Raw genomic sequence first — 12,207 nt, 5'->3', positions numbered from 1 at the left:
ACTTGTGTTGCCATTAGTGTCAGCATAGAAGCTGAAAAAGTCAGGCAAATAATCTAGTACAGAGAAGAATTTTTAAAATAGATATATAATTATGCATCCTTTCTTTCTTTCTTTCTTTCTTTCTTTCTTTCTTTAATGAAGGCCATTGAACACCCAGTTCGAACCAATCAGATTCCACGTCAGATTCCCGAACAGTCCTTCTACACAAAGCCGTTGCCTGGCATTATCATGGGAGGGATTTTGCCCTTTGGGTGCATCTTTATACAGCTTTTCTTCATTCTCAATAGTATTTGGTAAGCTAAAGACTAAGCCTTCTTATTCCCATTACCATTTTATGTAATACTAGCTTTCTCTTTTTGTTTATATGTATTACCGTTTATATCTTATAAATGTAAGTCATTCTCCAATAAGAAATTTTAAGAGTTGAAAGGTTATTTTATCTTTCCATGTGGGAAAAAAGTAACAGCTATTATTAATTGAGGGTTTATTAATTCTTACTCTTACTTAATTCTGAGCTCTCTGTGAGATGGCTATCATCCCCATTTTACAGAGTTGAAAATGAAGCTTTGGAAGTTATTTGTCTATGTCACATAGCTACCACGTGACAGAAAACCCAAGTCTCTCCACATCAGTGTTCTTAAAGAAGTAATCTGTACTGCTTCAGAAAAGATACTCTGAGCTCTTGCTAGAGGGTTTGCGAGCACGCATTGAAGGGATGATTGAGCTACATGACCTTCAAAGTCCTTTTTAATTCCAAGATTTCTTCATTCTCCAATTTCTTATTTGCATGGAAAAACTCATGTGATAATTTTGAGCTGTTCTGTTAGGTTGTATACATCGCAGTATATTAATGATCATGATTTGAGCACATTGTCATATGTTACAGAAAGTACCAAGTAGCATAAAGTCAGAACTAAATTTGAACTTTTTCGTGATTGAACCTCTTTCCTTTTTGATTGTTATATTTTCCAAATTCAACTGATTTTATCATGTATGATAAAGTATATGCTGTAACCTTTTCCTAGTTTGAGTCTGCCTTTCTATTAATTTTTTATCAAATTTATCTGACACCAGTAGACAAGTAGACTAAGCATATGTGAATAAATAAGAGTTTCAGGTTCTACCTGAACAGGAAGGTGAAGATCATGACATTGCCATATCCTTCCTTCCCTGCATTCCTGCTCCCCACCCCATCACCATCTAAACCAATGAAAATTTGTTCTTTGATTAGTTGGAAGTAAAAGCAACATTTTCAGTTCAAGAAAAATGAAAAGATTATGTCATTCGCTGTGTCAAAGAGACAATATTCATTATTTTATTTTGACATGTTTGATTATAGGTCACACCAGATGTATTACATGTTTGGCTTCCTATTTCTGGTGTTTATCATTTTGGTTATTACATGTTCTGAAGCAACTATACTTCTTTGCTATTTTCACCTATGTGCCGAGGTATGTATTAGCAATATTCACTTACGTTAATTTGTAGACAATATTTATAATTTTGGCATAAGACCACCTAGAATACTATTAATTGAAATAATTTTTATAGGTATGTGTCATTAAGATAGAAATTGACCTGTATTCCTGCATCAAATATAGCCCTCTTTAGGGTTGAATTAAGATTGTATCTTAGTTCAGTATAATATTTACTTAGTGCTTAACTTTAAAATGCTAATTTCCTGAGAATAGCACATTATGCTAAATTTTAAATTTTTAGTTTTTAAATGTTTTATTTAATATTTTTTTTGTAATATAGATATTTCTAGGCTGAAATTTTAATGAAAATAAACAGATTTTAAGTGGAAAAATCCATTGAAACATTATATTGTAATGAGTTGTATTCATGGCAACATGGCAGAATGATGGCATCTTTGTGTAATAGGTAGAGTTGTTTAAAGATTTAGATTGTGTTAAATCATTCTTTTATAGTTATTTTCTATACAGGAAATAAAATCTAACTTTGCTTAAGACCCTTTTTAAAAATTTTTAGGTTAAATTCACATAATATAAAATCAGCCATTTTAAAGTGAACATTTCAGTGGCACATACCACATTTATAGTGTTGTGTAAACACCACCTCTGTCTATTTTCAAAACATTTTCATTACTTGTGAACAAAATCCCATATGCATTAGGCAGTTATTCCCATTCTTCTCTTCCCCCTAGACCCTGCAACTACCAATCTGCTTTCTGTCTCTACAGATTGATCTCTTCTAGGTATTTCATATAAATGGAATCATCTAATATGTGTAGCCTTCTGTGTCTGGCTTCTTTGATTTAGCAGAATGTTTTTAAGGTTCAGCACATTGTAGCCTGTATTAGTACTTCACTTCTTTTTATAGTGAATAATAGTCCATCGAATAGATATGACCCAATTTGTTTATCCATTGATGGACATTAGGTTTGTTTCCACCTTTTGGCTGTTATGAATAGTGGTGCTATGAACATTCATGTACAAATATTTATTTGAATATCTGTTTTCAATTTTGGGAGGTATAAATGTAGAAGTGGAATTGCTGGCTCACATGGTAATTCTTTGTTTAACTTTTTGAGGACTCTTTCCACGGTGGCTGCACCATTTTACATTTCCACCAGCAGAGCTCAAGTATTCCAATTTCCCTATATTTTTGCCAATACTGCTGCTTTCTGTTTTTAAGTTACAGCTATCCTAGTCTATGTACTGTAGTATTTCATTATGGTTTTGATTTTCATTTCAGTGACTAATGATGTTGAGCATCTTGTGTTGACCATTTGTGTATCTTGCTTGGAGAAATGTCTGTTCAGTTCCTTTGTCCACTTATAAATTGGGTTGTTTGTCTTTTTGTTGAGTTGTAAGTGTTCATTATATATTCTGGATACTGGATCTTTATCGGATATATGATTTGCAAATATATTCTCCCATTTTCTAGGTTGTTTTTTTTTACTTTTTTGACAATGTCTTTTACACAAAAGTTTTTAATTTTGTTGAAGTCTGATTTATCTGTTTTTTTGCTATTTCTAAGAATTTATTGCTAAATTTAAGGTCATAAGGATTTACCCTTATGTTTTCTTCTACATGTATAATTTTAGCTCATATATTTAGATCATTGATCCATTTTGAGTTAATTTTTATATATGGTATTAGTTTGGGGTATGAGTTCAGGGTCCGACTTCATTCTTCTGTATGTGGATATCCAGTTTTCCCATCACCATTTGTTGAAGAGACTATTCCTTCCTCATTAAATGGTTTTGGCATCCTTGTTAAAAATCCATTGGCCATAGATATATTGGTTTATTTCTGGATTTCCAATTCTATTCCAGTGGTGTATCTACTATTCTTATGCCAGTACAACAGTTTTGATTGCCATAGCTTTGTAGTAAGTTTTGAAATCACAAAGAGTAAGTCCTCCAACTTTGTTCTTCTTTTTGAAGATGATTTGGGCTATTCAGGGCCCTTTGCAATTTAATATGAATTTGAGGATCAGCTTTTCCATTCCTGTAAAAAAAGGTTGTTGGAATTTCGATAGGGATTGCATTGAATTTGTAGATCACTTTAGAGATTATTCCCCATCTTAACAATATTGTCTTCCAATCCATAAACTTTTATAGGATGTCTTTTCATTTATTTAAGTCTTCTTTAATTTCTTTTAGCACTGTTTTGTAGTTTTTAGTGTATAAGTCTTTCACTTCCTTGGTTAAATTTATTCTTAGGTATTTTATTCTTTTGAATGCTGTTGTAAATGTAATTTAAAAAAATTTTTTTCCCCTTTTTTTGGATTGTTCATTGTTGGTGCATAAAAGCACAACTGATTTTCATGTCGATTTTGTACCCTGCTACATTGCTGAATTTATTTATTAGCGATAGTAGTTTTTGTGTGTGGATTCTTTTGGATTTTCTAATCTTGGTATTCTTTTAAAATATATTTATTTTTCACATATTCTAAATGGTAGGAGAGACAGTATTTCTTTTACAAGATCTCCTGCTAAGCTATAAATAGCCACTTACATAAAAGTAAGAAGAGCTGTTTTAAAAACTTAGCCTTGTCTAAATTGTTAGTGAAAGCTGAAAAAAGATTTCAACCAAGCCTTAATAGAATGATCTTCTTCCTAATATTGAGTTATACTTACAGAGTATAAGATAAGAAATACTAATTTTGAACTTAAGCTTATTTACTTACTAAGTAAGCTTAGTAAGTAAATAAGCTAAGTAAAAAATGCTTTTCTTTGAGAACTGTACTTTAAGGTAAAGTTTAATGTTTCATTATTCATAAACTGTTTAAGATTTTTCCACATATTTTTAGCTAGTCTTTAAGTAGTTCCACCAAAGATAAGAGGTGCTTCTTAGCACTTTTAGTGAGGAAGGAAATGGGTTAAGTTCAGTAGGAGAAAGAGACTGGAACTGATAGCAAAAATCAGGTTTGGGTGGCTATTTCACTTAGCTATGTTTGCTTTATAACTTTATTCTGCTACATGTTATCTATTGAAAAGTCATTCTTATTCTTTAATTTTTTTTCTTTTCTACTAGGATTATCATTGGCAATGGCGTTCGTTCCTTACTAGTGGCTTTACTGCAGTTTATTTCTTAATATACGCAATACACTACTTCTTTTCAAAACTGCAAATTACAGGAACAGCAAGTACAATTCTGTACTTTGGTTATACCATGATAATGGTTTTGATCTTCTTTCTTTTTACAGGTAAGAATTAAAATGATTATTTTTAATTAATAAAATTCTAGGCAATTATTTATAAATATTTTCCTTTTAGAAAACCCATGCAGGCTTCTCCTATTTAGCACTCCTATATTAAGTCCTTAGTGCAACTAAGCATATTTTTGTCTGCCCCCCTTTGACGTGAATATCAGTGAATTAAAGGCGAGAAAGCAGAACCTAAGGGAAGAAGACTAAACAAGGTCCATATTGTGCTAAAAGTACAGGGTCACCTGGACCAGAACATCTCAAGGTTTTCCCCTGTTAACCTCCTAATGGTACCATCTTTCTTTTGCCCATTTCAAAAATAGAGTTAAAAGCTCTAGTTTCATAAGTTTAGGAATAAAGTAGAAATTGGGGGGGTGAAATCAAGATAAGATTGAGAATAAATGATATCAAGAAAAAATAATTATAGGACATCCCTTATGCTAAAAGTTTTAAACTATAAGTTTATATCTCTGCTTTAAAATCCAAGTACCTAACAGGATATAGTGTATATTGTATTGGTGTTTCTACATATGTGTATCTTCTGTATCCTTCTGGATAAAAGTTTTCCGTATCTCAGAGCCCTTTGGGTGTTTGGTAAATGCTTGTGGAATGACCGAACTGAAAAAAGAAAATTGGGGGCCTTTCTTTGGCATAATAAATGTACATCTGAAATTTTATCTAAGATTGTGTTGCATGCTATATGAGGAGATACAGGATCCCAAAAGAAAAAAAACTTTAAAAACATTAGAACTGTTCTACTTTTTACTCATCAATTAAGATTTAAGAGCATTAGGTAGGGTTTTGAAGTGCCCCTGTTGCTATATCAGTGTATAACAATCTTCAGGCACATATATCAGTTCTGTATTCCAGGTCATTGGTCAGACATTGTGAGGTTGGTGTGTGTGTGTGTGTGTGTGTGGGTGGTGGGGGGAGTGTGCACATATCTTGGTGCTATGTGATAGATTTAGACTCACAGCCATAAATCTTAACAAATGGTCTGTAGAATCAAGGTAGCTTATGAAACAAGGAATTACTGTTTTTGTGTATCTGTGTATCTATAAATGCATCTATAGAATAATTTATTCCTTGCCTACACACAAAAAATAATCTTAGTGAATGTTGTTTTTCTAAGCATTTGTTATAATAATAATTTAACCATCATCTAAACTTTATTGTTCTTGATTTTTAAAGTGTCATATTTTCGCTTAGAGTTGTTAAAGTTAAGCCAGTAATTTTTAGTGTATTTCACTTTGTGAAAAAAGTTCTCTACATGGGAGTGGTGAGCACTTTTAATGTCTTGCATTTTTCTAAAGTGGGGTATACCCCTAGTTACTTCAGGACTCCAAACTGACGTCATTTTTTCAATCTGTTTTACAAAACAAAGTAATATTCTGTCACATAAGGAAAGATGCCACTTTTAGTATGTACATTATATCCATCCTATATTAAGAAAAAAAATACTAAAAGTATTTTGTTAAGAACAAAATAAACTTATCTATCTTTGGATTGCCAGTATGGTGATAAAATGTTTTTCTCATCTTAAAATATCTTCTCTTGTTGTCTTGAAGTTCTTGCTAAGCATGAGGTTGTTTAAAGATATTTATGTTTTTAGTATTACTTTTCTGAAATTAACCCCAGCTTCTTCCCAAGCTTAGCTTACTAATGACCCTTCGAATATCTGTAAGGTACTATGTGTTCTCCAAAATAGTGACTTGGCCATAGTAGGTGCTCAGTACATGTATGATGTAAGAATGAGTATAGTGTTTATAACTTCCCATAGTAATGTCTCACTTGATATAGAAAATCTCCTTTATTACTTTATGTTACATTTTTTTATATTACATTTAAAACAGTAGTGAAAAACCATTGGGACTTTACATATAAAAATATATATTTTTATGTATATCTCCTGTATTCTTCTGTACCCCTACATGTTGACTATTTCTGAGGGGTAATCCTAGAAAAAAATGGTATGCCTTAGTTTTTTGAAATGTGTTTGGCAGTTTCACAATTTAGTATACATCCTTTTGCAAAACAGAGTCTCTATAAATTTATGTTTAGTAAATCTAAGCACAGAATAGTTAAAAAGAGTACTACACTCAAAGTCAGGAAAAGGGAATTTGGGTTCTAGTTCTACTTAACCAGCCACAAGGCCATTAGGGATTACTTAATCCCTCAGAGACTCATTTTTGTCACCCATATAGCATTCATATCTCTTGGAGTCTAGAAAGATGAAGATACCTGAAAATCAAGGCATATATTTTTTCAGGAATCATTTCATTTGCTCTACATAACAGTCTATGGAGGCAGCTAGGGCATGTAAAATTATCTGTTTGATAAGGTAAAGAAATGGGCTTGTAGATTTCAGTGGATTAGTTCAAAGATGATATACACAGCTTCTGACAGAGCTACTCTGTCCTCTGGTACCACTACACTTCTCATTTTTTGTGGAGGTGCATCTTTGATAGTATCCTAATTATATTACTTTTAGCACTTTATAAAACATTTTTGAGTTATTATAATTCTTTGAAAACTGATAATTCCCAATAACTATACTTAGAAAATACCTCCATTTTATTATTTTATGAATCTGATATTCTATTTAAGCTATTCATATCATACCTTGAATTTTAATATCAGCTTTCCATTTTATGATAAAATATTCTTAAACAGGAAAGGAAAATTGTCATTTTGTACAATTGTCATTGTACAAAAAGTTTTTCTGTCAGTTTCTGTAGAAAATTTGATTTGAGGTGGTTGTACATTTTTCAAAAAAGCTCATGGATCTATGCTATATTCCTGGTAAGGAATCAGTCATTTTAAGTATTTTTGTGTAAATTATGAGGCTTCCTTTGAAAAAGGCTTTTTGTTTTTTCTTTTGTAGGAACAATTGGCTTCTTCGCATGCTTTTGGTTTGTTACCAAAATATACAGTGTGGTGAAAGTTGACTGAAGAAGCCCAGTGTGTCCAGTTAAAAAGAAATAAATTAAATTCTTCATCAACAAAGACCTGTTTTGTGACTACCTTGAATTTTATCAGACTTATTGGCCTAGTAATCCTTCAGAAACAACATAATTCTAAATACACCTCTTCCCATACACTTGTCCCTACAAAATGTGTTTTCCACACTAAAACGTTTAGTTTTTCACACTAAAACGTTTGTATTGTGATTTGATTTAAGTATATATTCAGTTGTTCTCAATGAAGAGCAAATTTAAATATGTGCATTTGTAAATACAATAGCTATAAAATTTTCAGTACTTCTAATGGCGGCAATAGAAGAGGCCATATTAAACAATACTGATGAAATGCAGGACAGTTCATTGTAAATAGGATTTTCTAGACTCGGTAAGTGGAAAGAATTATTTTTCTTTGAAGGAGACAACTTTTTATCATGGTAATTTTGAAGGATGATTCGTATGATGTGTTTATTGGGATGTGGCTTTTAAAAAAAAATCTTGTATTGGTTGTAATTGTTCGTACCTTTTTTTCTGTGTTGACTTCATTATTCCCATGGTATTGGCCTTTTAAACTATGTGCCTCTGAGTCTTTCAATTTATAAATTTGTTATCTTAATAAATATTGTAAAAATGTCTTCATTGCATCATTATCTGTTATATATTCAAAGAGAATCTATAAATATAATGGTGTTTTAAAATGAGTTACACTGTTTTATCAGATTTTACTGATTTTTGTTCATGTAACCTTTCTGAGTTTTGATCTAAACGAAGTTTCAGTGTCCTGGACTTTGTGACAATTCTAAAATTTTTACCATTAGGCGGTAATGGAAATTTTAAGTCATGCATCTAGCCAGATAAATGATGTAAGTCTAGTGGTTAATATACGCCCTACTTCATTGTCATTCAGGATTTTATGTTTTTGACTTGTTTTTCAAAATACAGCATTTTTGATTTTTTAAAAAGTTGGTTTTTTTGATTAGCAAGGACTAACAAGTCTTTTCTATGATTGCATTGTCTTAGTTTGGATTTCACAAACAATTTTTTTAGAGTTAGGAAATAATTTCCTCTTTCACATTCATCTAATTGAATTTCATTTATGTAGACTATAGAATTTAGGAATGATTTCAGAAACATTAATCTGCTTATATTTATGAGAATATTCATCTTGTATTTTAGAGACTCAGTGCTTACTGCTTATGAAAGCAAATCAGATACTGTCTTTAAACTTTTGTCTAAAATTACTAGCTGTTGCTCATATGATATTGGTGAGTTCTTACTCAATATATTATTTTATGTTGATATCCTTTTAAAAAAACTGACTTGTTGGTTTTAAAGAGTTCTAGTTATTTTTAACCTCTCACAAAGAAGATTTAAGATAGAAAAATTTCTTTCAAATTTTTATATCTTTTGCAGTATATTTAGTTTTTTATATATAATATTAAGGTACCATTGAGATAGGCTGGTTGACTAAACAAAGAAAAAGTTTTATAAAAATCTCCAGATTCAGACACTTAATTTTGTTGGTCAAAATTAAGTTTCTTTAATTTTATTTTTCCTTCTGTGAACAATTAGCTTAGTGATTAAAACAGTCATCTTACTGTTTTTATGTAACTTTTATTTTTTCTTTATACTTTGAAGTAACGATATTTTACACTTAAGCAGTGAAGAGGCAGTTGGAAAAATAAAAGTATTGAAGGAAAAGACTTAGAAGGGAGGAGAGGTGAGGAAGGACACTATGAAAAGGAAGGCAAGACCAGTGGTGAGAGGATAGTGGGAGAAAAGTCCTCTTCTCCGTGGCTTTTATCATGGTGACTACTGAGGAGTCATCGCCAGCGTTAGTTAGGACATTCTCCAGGACGAAAGCACTGTGGTCATAGCATGTGGAGGTGGTGGTTCAGAATCTGAGGAGGCTTTTCCTTAGTTTGAATATCCCCAAGAAAAAGTTAGGTTGCCTTGTGATCTGAGCTCCATGACTGGGTTGCTCTGAGCCATCTTACAAATTATACTTCAGAGATAAGGGGCTGCTTCTGGGCTAGGTTTGTGAAAGCCCTGCTTCTGATATATCCAGAATTGCTCAGAAAACCAATGAATCTCAGCTATTTGGAAAGGTTTTTAAAACCCTCATTCATTAAGCTCTCTTCTTTCATGCTTTGTAACACAGTTATTTATCAGGCGTCTGTCTCCCCTCCACTAAAATTACAAGTAAGCTCTTTGGGGACAGGGGCTCTATCTTACTTACCTAGGTTGCCATGATGCCATGAACACGCACGGCAATCATGTTTTCTGAATTTTCTTTTCTTGTCACTTTAGAATTTACCTAGGTAAGTCATTTTTTCAGTGTCCCAACTCTTGGCCAATTTGCTAATCTTAGCAACATCAACATATAAAGTAACTTTAATGCTATTTAACATTTGCATTTTAAGTAATCAATGCTTTAGCTGGAAGGAGTGACTGGAAAGAGTGTTATTTAGGTAATGTAGGCAGTTTAAAGGAGGTAGGTGAATGTAGACCTTTCTGTGTCTGTTATGCCATAAGAGGTAAAAGCTTGTGCATAATGCAGAACAGAAGTTGCTCCAAGGCCAGAAATGGGCATCTGGTCCCTTTGTTCTATTTGCTGTTTGACTTGAAAATTACTAATACCTTAAATGCGCTATCAGTACCTCATACTTCTACATATACTTGCTAAAATTAAGTAATGACTCACACAACACTTTAACAACTACAAAGCATTACAGGTCTTAAATATTTTTCTTATATTATTAACTTGAGAAGACTTTATAAAGACCCTCTTTGGTTTTTAATGAATAGAATAAATAACCTCCATTAACAGAATGAATTCTTCACCTACCTGTGGATAGCAGGGCATTCCGGTAGGTCATTATATGTAAATTTATGTTATTAAGTATACTTTCATATTTGCATTTTGCTCCTATAGCCAGAAAAAATGGTGGCCATAATAACATTATGCCTACAATGAGATCTCAGGTGTTTTTACTTTGATAGAACCAAACCTGTTTCCTCCTACTGATTTTTCTCTCCTTCAATGTGATTTAAAGTCTAAACACTAAAAATCATTGTTCTGCATATTTCCTCCAGCTTTTGTAATTCTGGATTTCTTCAGCCTGCTCATTTGAACTTCATATCTTCATTTTCTCAATTATCTTTTTTCCTTTTCATTCTTTGAGCCACTGATATATTTGACATTCTTATTAATAATGAATTATTTTGTAAAGAAAACAAGGTCTGAAAGGTCCTATTTATTATCTTGGATATTTTTTGGAAAACTAGGCCACATGAATGGTATTGACCATCATAAGTAAGTAGCACTATAATAAGTCATAAGTCATTAATTTATCTGAAAAGTTGTGATAGGTGTAAGTCAAAAATGATAGATTGCATTCACGCTAAAAACTAGTTTTAATTGATACTTTACAATCAATGACATTGTATACATAGAATTCAAATCTGATTTTCTTCCTAAATATAAGATGAATGTTTTGTTTTTGTTTTTTGGTTATTAGCAACATCGTAGGTGGGTGGGTCAGAGTGAAGGAGGGTCTTCTGGCTGATGTTATAGCAAGACAATTGTTGCGTGTTAACTTGGACCATCTTAACGTACAGCAGTAAACAAAGGCAGTAGAGCCAGGGTTAGCCACACTCGTTTTCTGCTTCAGCAGCGCTAGGGTGGAAGGAGCTGGGGTCTCAGAACTCATCAAATGATTCTTCTGCCGAGCCATGATCCCACTTCACGGTCCCCTCTCAGCGACCACACCACCAGGACTCAAAGAACACCTTCCAGACTTCCTTCTCCTCTGCCCTGGATGATGTGACTTTGAAAAACGTTACAAACCCTTTGAGGAGAGGGGACATGATGAGAAACTAGTGAAGCTGCAGAACAGAGGTGGTAGAATCTTCTTTGAGTACATGAAGAAACAAGATGGTAAGGACTGGGAATACCTGAGTGCAGTGGCAATTTGCTCCACATGCAGGGAAATATGAATCAGTTGTTCCTGTAATGGCACAAACTAGCTGTCATCAAATATGACCCCTATCCATAGGACTTCCTTGAGGCCCATTACATGACCATCAAAGAATTTGACAATCAGCCTATGCGGGATGAGGACCCAGGAATCCCGTCAAGACAAACACACCCCGGGAGGCAGTGACAACTAGAGCCAAGGTTCAGGCTGGTTTCCCTAGAGTCACAGGGGTGACTTTGGACCTTCACCAATGCAGTGATGTATCTTTGGGTAACCCTTAACTATTCTAGAGATGATACACCCACCTTTGTAAACCTCCCACTGAGAGGGGGAGGGTGGGAGAGAGATGCGAATAGAGGTGATATGGAGGGGACACAGGATTTAGAGTTTGATGCGGTATGTTTTAGTCCTGCGCTACCACTAATGAGCAGATACCTCCCAATATAAAGCCTTTGACTGAATTACTTTTCATCTTCATTAACTCATTTATTGCATACTGATGTTTGACAGTTCTGTTATCTTAAATATTACTCAAATTATTGTTTAACTTGCAGGCTTATCCTCCCAAGTAGATCACAGACTTCTTAAGG

General features: G+C 33.0%; 1 protein-coding gene across 4 annotated transcripts in view; it reads left to right on the top strand.

The window, feature by feature from the left end:
- The window catches only part of TM9SF2 (transmembrane 9 superfamily member 2), a 49,392-nt gene extending 41,111 nt beyond the window's left edge, over window positions 1–8,281 (top strand). For 3 of the 4 annotated variants that reach the window (XM_011363209.2, XM_023532421.1, XM_023532420.1), the window contains 2 exons: window positions 4,506–4,677; window positions 7,562–8,272. In XM_011363209.2, coding sequence (XP_011361511.1) covers window positions 4,506–4,677; window positions 7,562–7,629 — 240 coding nt within the window. In that variant the 3' untranslated portion in view covers window positions 7,630–8,272. Of the gene's footprint in view, window positions 1–4,505; window positions 4,678–7,561 lie in introns of all 4 variants that reach the window. The other variant, XM_023532422.1, reaches the window with a different exon arrangement.
- Window positions 8,282–12,207: the final 3,926 nt, after the last annotated feature.

The sequence above is a fragment of the Pteropus vampyrus genome, unplaced genomic scaffold, assembly GCF_000151845.1.
Source record: "Pteropus vampyrus isolate Shadow unplaced genomic scaffold, Pvam_2.0 Scaffold83, whole genome shotgun sequence".
NCBI lineage: Eukaryota > Metazoa > Chordata > Mammalia > Chiroptera > Pteropodidae > Pteropus > Pteropus vampyrus.
This window is presented reverse-complemented; position numbering and strand designations above follow the sequence as displayed.